A 9,845-nucleotide genomic window follows, 5' to 3' on the forward strand; every position below is an offset into this window, starting at 1 on the left:
CAAAAAAAAAAAAAAAAAAAAAAAATGTTTTACATCTAAGGATAGTTTTCTCTTTGCACTCAGCACTAGTGAGGAGTCTGAACAGGTATTGAGAAGATGAACTACCTGCACCTCCTTCCACTGATTTGGTCAATAAGATTTCTAGTCAGAAAAACATCCATAGTAGTTGGTAGTGCTTTACACGTGTGAAGAATGCCTTGATAGCTAGCACAGTATTTGCTAGGCAAGCAGAACAGGCAAGATTAAAAAACACAAATGCCTTTATGTAGTTCTCCTCTATGTCTTACCTGTGTCTGCATATTTCTGTCCCAGGAGCAGGAACTGAATGGGACCACCTACTGCAACATTGTTTAAAGGCTTGTTTCTGCCTTCTTTATCTTTAGATGTTTTCTTGAGCTCAGTTTGAAGCTATTATTAAAGATCTAACTTCTGTTTATTCTCCACAAAGGTCTAGTGGCACTTACATAGAGATGAATATTGTTCAGGTGACAAATCTTTTGTGGCATAAAGTGAGGTTTCATTTCTCTCTTCCAGGAAGTAATCACAAATGAACATGTTGTAGCCATGATGAAAGCTGCCATCAGTGAGACAGAAGACATGCCACTGTTTGTGAGTAGCCTCTTGTCATTGTTTCCATGCCATGGAAACTTTCCAATGTGGGAAGTCATGTAGCAGTTTGTAAACAACATGACACACCTCAGACTGGGAAAATCACATTGTAACTTTTATTGGCTACTTTCTTTCTCTCCCTTCTTAGGAGCCTAAGATGACACGCTCTAAACTGAAGGAAGTGGTGGAGAAAGGAGTGGTATGTGTTCTGAGTTTCTCTTTATCCTGGGGAATAGAAGCCTGTTTGTGGTTATTCATAGAGAAGAAAAATGTGAACAATTTTGGTCTGGGTTTTCTTTTTGAAATCATTATGTGTGGGCTGGGACTCCTAGCTCAGAGTGAGAATGCTTACCTAATATACATGGGATTACAAGTGTGAGCCACACTGCCCGGATTTTTGTGCTGTGCCCTGGCATGAATCAAGGACAAAGGTTACATCTTGGGCTACTGCTCTGTTTTTCCTTTTCTGTATAATGTAGTTGTTACTGGTGGTGGTGGTGGCTTGGTCGAGGCAGGGTCACACACTATGACCCAAACTGACCTGGAATTTACTGTGTAGCCCAGGCTCCTCTCTCAGTCCTGCCAGTGCTGGGATCATAAGCCCCAGCAATACATGAGAATATAGTGCTCAGTGAGGCCTGTAGACCTTGGTAGCTGCTAAGTTCAGTGTGGGTCTTTCTGCTTATCAGAAAAGGAAAAGCAGTTACATGTTATTACTGATATTCTTTTTCATAGGTAATTCCAACGTGGAATATTTCACCAATTAAGAAAGCCAGTGAAATTAAGGTAAATGCAGAAGTCATTGTTACTCTTTTCCCAAAATACCTCATCAGTTTTGAAAGCTACTACTTCCTTTGTATTCACTACTTTTAGACATGCTGGGGGGGGGTTGTTTTTGTTTGCGGGGGCTTCTTTTTTTGTTACAGGTTTGGGTTTTTCCATTCCATTGTACCTCAGCTGCACCTCATGGAAGCATACAGACCTGCCTGTGTTGTTTGATGTGACGGCACATTAGACTCAGAGAATTCTTTCTCCTCCTAGATATCTTCACTTTCTCTCCCAATGTGTGACTTGTGCTTTCACTCGCTCCCTCCCCACCTTCCCTCCCTCTCTCTCTCCCTCTCTGCCTCCATCCCTCTTTCCCTCCCTCTCTCCCTCTCTTCTTTCCCTCCCTCTTTCCCTCCCTTCCTCTCTCTCTCCCTTCCTCCCTCCCTCTCTTCTATCCCTCCATTCCATCTGTCCTCTGCCGCTGTTGGAGCCTAGAACCCTATGCATGGTGAGCATGCGTTCTCCTCTGAGATTTCTAGTCTCCAGCCCTGTTCCATTTCTTTCTCTGTGTTATTTTATGTTTACTTGTTTTTGCATGGTGAGTGGTGGGAGCAACTATCATAGTATGTGAGAATTGGTTCTTTCCTTTTACCATACTGGTCTTGAGGAGTGAACTTGGTCATTGGGCTTGTGCCTCTAGCTGCTGAGCCACCCCCCACCCCTGTTTTCCTGTGTTCCTATTGAAGCAGCCTCCACAGTTTGTGGACATTCACCTTGAAGAAGATGACTCCTCAGATGAAGAGTACCAGCCAGATGAGGAAGAGGAAGATGAAACAGCAGAAGAGGTTTGTGAGTGTTCATTGTTACTGCAGAAAGAAATTGGGCTTGATAAAGACGGGCTTTGGTGACTTAGTTTTGTCACCCATTCTTTAGACACGATTGAGAAATGTTCTCTTTTCTAATGATGTCTTAGCTGGTAGGTATTCTTCTGCTCTTCAAACTCCTTATATACATTTAAGCTTACATTATAAAAGTAACACATACAACACAAAGATGTGCTGTAATCTCAGCATTTAGGAAATGCAGGTAGGAGGGATAGGAGTTCAGGTTTATCCTCAGCTACACAGCTTGTTCTAGATTCTTTCTTAGAAACCAGCAGACGCCAGGTCCCACGCCTTTAATTTCAGCACTCAGAAGGCAGAGACAAGTGAATCTCTGTGACTTCAATTTTTAGCCTGATCTACAGAGAAAGTTTCATGACAGCCAGGGCTGTTAACACAGCAAAACCGTGTCTCGAAAAACTGGAAAAAAACAAAGATATCAACAGACAAGTGTACCCTGGAACCCTGATGTCTTGATAGTTTTTTTGCTATTTTTCTTTGTAGTTCTGTCACCTAAATATACACCTCTATATAGTCTTGTTTAATTTTTCTTGTTCATGAACTTTATCTTTTCTATTTGAGTTTTTGAGAAAAGGTCTCAGTATGTAGCCATGGCTGCCTTGGATCAGGCTAGCTTCAAACTCTTAGAGATCCTCCTGCTTCTGCCACTTGAGTGTTGGGGATAAAGGTGTTTGGCACCATTGCTTGGTTAGTAACGCTTTTCAAAAGAAGTCTTCTTTTTTCCTTCTGTGTTTTGTTAATCCTTTACCCTTAAACAGTTTATGATGAAGATGAGGCTGCAGATATGGTCCCTTCCATCTTTTCCTCTTTAGGATATTAAGTCATTGAAAATCCATTTTCTTTCTACGATGTATATATTTATTGCATATACTGCATGTATTCTTTCTATGACATAATTATTTTACATGTTATATATTTGCACTTGTATGTATGTACATATATATCTGTGTGGGTGGGTGTTTGTGTGTGCATGCCACAGTTTGCTTGTGGAGATCCCAGGACATCCTGGTAAGAGTTGATTCTTGCCTTCCACCATATGGGTCTTGGGAGTGGACGTCAGGTCATCAGGCTTGGTCGCATACACCTAGTCATCTGCTGTGCCATCCTGGCAGCCCAGATCCCAGTGACTGGTGTTTTGTGATTCATTCTGTTGTGGCATTTCGTGCTGCGCACTGAGGTTGGGGCACACACGTGAGCGTGCACTGGGTTTGTTTTAGAGCTTATTGGAAAGTGATGTTGAAAGCACGGCTTCGTCTCCACGCGGAGTGAAGAGATCCAGACTGCAAGCATCGTCTGAAGTGGCTGAGACAGATGAGGAGAGTGGCATGTTGTCAGAGGTAACCCGGCGTCAGACAAGAGAGACTTTAGACATACGTGTGAGAAGTGGCTGATTTACTGTTGGTAATATCATTGTGGGCTGCCACCTTTTCAGAGTTCTCGGGAGAATGCACAGCTAAGAGATGACTGAGACCTAGTCTTGGTCACAGAGGTTTTCTGAGTTCTCATTAGGGGTCAAGTGTATGCAATCCTTGCTTAGAGTGCTGTCTTGAAAGCCAAGTAGTGTTCCATTTCTCTCACTGAGATAGAATGAGACCTAACTAGTCAGAGCATGTGTTGTTGAATTGACCGTTCACCTGTCTTCATCTACAAAAGAGGAAAGAGGCCACCTTCCTGTTATTCCTTCTTCCTTCCTGTCTTACCTCCCTCCCTGCTTCCCTCCCTCCCTCTCTCCATCCCTCCGTCCCTCCCATCCATCCATCCTAACACAGCATCCTTTTTGATCAGGTTGAGAAAGTCCCCACACCTGCTCTTAGGCACATCAGTGCTGAAGTAGTGCCCATGGGGCCCCCACCTCCTCCCAAACCAAAGCAGACCAGGGATAGTGCTTTCATGGAGAAGTTAAATGCAGTAGATGAGGAGCTGGCTTCGAGTCCTGTCTGCATGGATTCTTTTCAGGTAAGCATCGTGACTCTGAATTGCTGAGAAAAGAAATTATGGTATGTCCATAAGGCTGATTGCTACTGGTCAGTAAAAAGAAGTACTGACAGGTGCTGGGGAACTGCAGGGATGAACTTTGCACACATCACACATGATGTATGTGAGCACCCTGAAACAGTCTCAATGGACACTGTGTAATGCCCTTATCTAAAATGTCCAGTAAGTAGGAAATCCAAATCCACGGAACATAGATTATTGGATCTCTTATGTGGATAATGAAGTTATTGTGCAATTGGTTATATCACATGATTTTGTGAATATATTAAAATGTAATTAATTATACCCATTAAAAATGTGAATGTATTATAAAATATATACATATATTTTAAAACTCTTATAACTGTTCTTGAAATGTTCATTTTAAAACCGATAACTGGATAGGGTAGAAGGCTCAGCAGTGTTGATGCATAGAGGACCTGTGTTTGGTTCCCAAGACCCACGCTGTGCCTTAAACCACCTGTAACTTCAGTTGCAGAATATCCAACTCTGTTTTTTGTGGGTGTTGCGCACATGTGCTGCACATATAACAGGTAACACATAAACACACATTCATAAAATGAAAAATAAATCTTTTCTTAAAATTTTGAAAAATTTTGAAAAATATGAGTGTTCTATCTGCAAGTGTACCTGCAGGCCTGAAGGGGGCATCAGATCTCACTATATATGGTTGTGAGCAGCTAGTGGTTTTAGCCCCTGTTCCATATTTCCAGTCCATAAGAAATAAATAAAAACAAAACGAAATAAAACATACTTACCTGTCAGGGAAGAACCCACGACCACACAGGTTGTTTCTTTGGGGCACAGCTCGTTATTGTATACCTGATGTGCTGACCCCTGAGATTCCCTAACATCGGGAAAGTTGACTGCATAATTTGTTCTAGTGGGGCAGGCACTATGTTGACAGTCTCCTCTGTAGAGAAACTTAAATATTTAATAAAAAAGATAAAAAATTATTTGAAAAAATAAAATCTACAAGAAATTAAAGTAGATTTTGAAGAAAGAAAATCCACATTGTTATGGATTTTGTTTGCTTCTTTTTGTTTATTGAGGCAGGGTCTCATGATACAGAGCCGGCTTTGAACACACAGAAATCTGCCTGTCCCCACCTCCCAAGTGCTGTAATTAAGAGTGTGGGCCACCGTACACAGCTGGGATGACAGTGACCTACAGTGTCTTGAGACAGTAGATTTTTAAGGAGTGTTTGTTGTGGAGTGTGGAGAATTTGGAAGCATGACTTTGACCTTCTGGGTGCTTTTTCTTTCTACTTTGTCCAGCCGATGGAGGATAGTCTCATTGCATTCCGGACTCGGTCTAAGATGCCCCTGAAAGATGTTCCTCTGGGCCAACTCGAAGCTGAACTTGAGGCTCCAGATATCACCCCGGATATGTATGACCCAAATACAGCTGATGATGAGGACTGGAAGGTGTGGCTGGGGGGCCTCTTAAATGATGACGTGGAGAACGAGGGTGAGCGGTTTCTTTGCAGCTATGAGCTGCTCAGTTGGGGTAGAGACGCGTTACATACTGGAAGCACTAATAGTGGGTTTGTTGCTAGGCGTGCTGGCTTAGACTTCTGCTTCAGCTGCTGGGGAAGTTGAGACAGACTGGTGCTCTAAGACATGAGGCTAGCCTGGGGAACATAGCGACACTTGTCTCAAAGAAAAGAAAGAGACTGGAGGCTGAGATTCTACAGCTCAGTGGGAAAACATGTATGTAGTTAGCACCTGGCACCCCACACATACACATACATATACACAATAAAAAATACTTTAGAAGCAGGAAGGAAGTGTCGTTTCTATGACACTGAAGTGGGTCATATGGCAGACTTACCTGTTGGACGCATATGGACATTGAGTGTTGTTTGGAGGAGCTGGAGCCTAGCTGAGAGGAGGGAACAGGCACGAGAACAAGTCAGCTGTGGAAAGTCACAGTTACAAAGTATTGGAGAATGACACCTAAAAGTCGGGGAAGGTGGGGTGTTTTTGACACAGGCCTGTATTATAAGGAGGATCCTAACCTGGGAGCTAGCCAGGGCTACCTAGTAACTTCTAGGTTGGCGTGGGTAACTTAATATGACCCGGTCTCAAAGAAAAGAAGGCAATAAAGCAAAGGTCATTGAGATAGCTCTGTGTAGAGATGATCACTGCCAAGCCCAATAACCCCAGTTCTTTTTTTTTTTTTTTTTTTTTTTGGTTTTTCGAGACAGGGTTTCTCTGTGGTTTTGGAGCCTGTCCTGGAACTAGCTCTTGTAGACCAGGCTCGCCTCGAACTCACAGAGATCCGCCTGCCTCTGCCTCCCGAGTGCTGGGATTAAAGGTGTGTGCCACCACCGCCTGGCAATAACCCCAGTTCTGTCCCTAGACCTCCCATGGTCGTAGGAGAGAACCATCTTCTACAAGTTGTTCCCTGAGCCCCAGATGCATGCTGTCAAAGTCACTGTTCTATTGCTCTGAAGAGACCATGACCAAGGCAACTTAGGAAAGAAAGCCTTTAATTGGGCTTTGGTTTGACAATTGTAGATGGTGAGTCTGTGGCCATCGTGGCAGAAATGGTGGTGATCAGGCAGGCACTGCACAGGGTTAACTATAGGAGAGCTAATATCTTACTTGAAAATTGGAAGCAGAAGACTGGGCCTGGGGTACCTTTTGAAACCTTAAAGCTCACCCTTAATGGGACACACTGGCTACAGTGAGGCCACAGCCCCTAAGCCTTCTCGGAAAGATTTGCAGCAAGTGGGACCTGATCATTCAGATCTGTGAGGCAGGGTGGCCATTCTTTTTCAAGCTCCCATACATGCCAAGGCTTCCACACATGCATATACGCAAATAAATCAACAAAATAAAAACTAATGTATGTGCTGTGTGGAAAGATTCTGTAACTCTTCTCTTTCCAGACGTGTAGGGTCAAGGGTGTGTTCTGGGCATGGTGGGACTGTGGTCCATGCCCACAATCGCCTAATTTAGGAAAAAAAAAAACAAGGAAGCTGGGCGGTAGTGGTGCACACCTTTAATCCTAGCTCTTGGGAGGCAGGGGCAGGTGGATCTCTGTGAGTTTGAGGCCAGCCTGATCTACAAGAACTAGTTCCAGGACAGACTCCAGAGCCACAGAGAAACCCTGTCTCAAAAAACCAAAGGAAGTGAGAGCAAGAAACATAGACATACAAACACACACATTCACAGAGAGAGAGAGACAGAGACTTAGAGACCTTGTCTGGGAAAAAAGTAGGCAGAGTTTGTGCTGGGGCGTTCCTTTGATCCCAGTTCTCTGGAGGCAGAGGCAGTTGGAGCTCCATGAGCTCGAGGCCAGCCTGGTCCACAGAGCGAGTTCCAGGACAGCCACAACAGTTACACAGCGATAACCCTGTCTTGAGAAACTTAAAGGAAAGAAAACAGAAAGTGTCTAATGTATTGCCCCCAGATGAGGCAGATGATGACGATGATCCAGAATATAACTTCCTGGAAGACCTTGATGAACCAGACACAGAGGATTTCCGTACTGACAGGGCTGTGAGAATCACTAGTAAGTCAGTTTGTTCGTTATTGTCTTTTCCACATGTCTTTGTTTACTCTGGAGGTGTATTGGAAGTCTACGGTTCATTCAAATGTAGACAATGGATTTTCATTTGTTTATTTCTGTAAGTGTTTAAATGTAACGCATATGCAGAAAGTTGCTATTGTAGATGTTGTGGTCCTGTGTTTGGCATTTGCTATTTGGTGAGGGTTGTATTATACTTTGAATGTCAAAATGAATGTGGGCGTGGTCTCTGCAGCCTTGAGCTTAATAAGGGGATAGAAAGAGATGGGTGTATCTCAAGCATCTTGAAGAGGAAGTGAAGCAGGTTGGAGTTTCATAACTGCCTTTGAGATGCTGCTTGAAGGAGGAATGTGAGCATTTGCTCAGGCGCCTTGGGAGAACCAGCTACAGTATCACCCTGGAGGTCTTCCTTGCTACAGAATAAGACTAAGTTCTACCAACATACTTCTTTGTCCTTTCACAGAAAAAGAAGTAAACGGACTGATGGAAGAGCTGTTTGAAACGGTGAGTAACGATTTTTGAGTGAGTAGTTTGGTGAAATTCTTTAGTAAGCTCTGTCCTTTGATCTTAAGGATTTCTCTTCAAAAGAACGGTCTGCCTGTGCCAGCAATGAGCACAATGCAGGGAAATTCTGAGTGGCATGCTCTTGATTATCCTCATGCGCTAAATGCTTGGTTTCCACGTGCTGTTCCTGAGCTGTTGTTGTAAACTGTCATTTGAACTCTGATCGTAGAGACTTCTTCCGTAACCTGTCTCTTGGGTTTAGGTTGTTTTTCATTTGAAGCTGGGTTTTGTTTAGCCCAGCACAGTTTATACTCCATAGAGACTGGCGTGGGTGATTCCAAAGGGCAGGTAAATCTGTCTTTTAAAGATAGGTTGGATGTCTGGAGGCGATGGAAAGATGACTCAGCATTTATGAGTACCTGCTGCTTTTCCAGAGGATCCAAGTTCAGTTCCCAGGACAATCACTGTGAATGTAGCTTCAGAAGATCCAGCACCCTCACCCGCACTCCCCATCTCTCTCTCTCTCTCTCTCTCTCTCTCTCTCTCTCTCTCTCTCTCTCCCTCCCCCCCTCTCTCTCTCTCACACACACACACACACACAGACTCAAAAAGAAAAATAAATCTTAAAAAAAGGAGACAATTCTGGGCATTGGGGAGATGGCTGTGTTGGTTATATGTTTACATGAGAAAATGGGTATGAGAATCCCGGAACTCACATAAAAGCCCGTGTGCTAGTGTGTGTCTGTAGTCCCAGCTCTGGTGTGCACAGAGAAGCTGGTCCCTTGAGCTCACGACAGACCCAATTTGAAAAGCAATTGAGGAGTGTGTTGGTTGTGTGGTGGGTAGAGGGCTATTGCCAGAGGCTGCTCGTTTTTTCCCCCGCTGCCCAGCCCCAAAATAGTCACACAGAAACTATATTATTTACAATACGGTTTGGCCAATATTTGAGCTTATCCCTAGGTAGCTCTTACATCTTGAATTAACCCATTTTTATTAATCTGTGTGTCACCACGTGGCAGTAGGGTAAAGTTTCTGGCTGGCTGTCTCCTCTGGGCGATGGCTACATGGCCTCTGTCTGACTCTGCCTATTCTCTCTAGATCTTTGTAACCTGGTTTTACTCTGTTATGTTATTGGCTGAAAGCTGCTTCTTTATTAACCAATGCCAATAAAATATATTCACAGTATATATCACTTCCCACATCACCTCTCCTTTTTTGTTTAAATAAAAAGGATGGTTTTAACTTTAATGTAGCAAGATTACATATGACAAAACAAGTATCAAGGAAGAAGTACAGCTACAATATTTATATCTACTTTATCTTTTACAACTAAGGAAAACTATAATTATTACTATCTATTTTTTAACTTTATCAAAGACCCCAGAAGGATATAAGAAACGAGAAGTGCATTGTAAGCAACTTCCCAAACTCTAGAATTGACAGAGACATCTCGCAGCCTGGACAGTAACCCAGAGTTTTTCTTTTTTTTTTATTTTTATTTTTTTATTTTTTTTTGGTTTTTCGAGACAG

The 9,845-nt window shown here is 43.1% G+C and overlaps 1 protein-coding gene and 1 non-coding gene across 5 annotated transcripts in view; both read left to right on the forward strand.

The window, feature by feature from the left end:
- The window catches only part of LOC101989722 (GON-4-like protein), a 49,637-nt gene that overhangs the window by 10,007 nt on the left and 29,785 nt on the right, over positions 1 to 9,845 (forward strand). For 3 of the 4 annotated variants that reach the window (XM_026789215.1, XM_005367128.3, XM_026789214.1), the window contains exons 4-12: positions 535 to 609; positions 758 to 808; positions 1,345 to 1,395; positions 2,124 to 2,222; positions 3,497 to 3,616; positions 4,065 to 4,235; positions 5,552 to 5,744; positions 7,695 to 7,796; positions 8,275 to 8,315. In XM_026789215.1, coding sequence (XP_026645016.1) covers positions 535 to 609; positions 758 to 808; positions 1,345 to 1,395; positions 2,124 to 2,222; positions 3,497 to 3,616; positions 4,065 to 4,235; positions 5,552 to 5,744; positions 7,695 to 7,796; positions 8,275 to 8,315 — 903 coding nt within the window. The remainder of the gene's footprint in view (positions 1 to 534; positions 610 to 757; positions 809 to 1,344; positions 1,396 to 2,123; positions 2,223 to 3,496; positions 3,617 to 4,064; positions 4,236 to 5,551; positions 5,745 to 7,694; positions 7,797 to 8,274; positions 8,316 to 9,845) is intronic. The other variant, XM_013353790.2, reaches the window with a different exon arrangement.
- On the forward strand, positions 5,025 to 5,186 carry LOC113458371. Its single transcript, XR_003378744.1, has one exon. It is a non-coding gene; the product is annotated as a U1 spliceosomal RNA (small nuclear RNA).

The sequence above is a fragment of the Microtus ochrogaster genome, unplaced genomic scaffold, assembly GCF_000317375.1.
Source record: "Microtus ochrogaster isolate Prairie Vole_2 unplaced genomic scaffold, MicOch1.0 UNK16, whole genome shotgun sequence".
Taxonomy (NCBI): Eukaryota; Metazoa; Chordata; class Mammalia; order Rodentia; family Cricetidae; genus Microtus; species Microtus ochrogaster.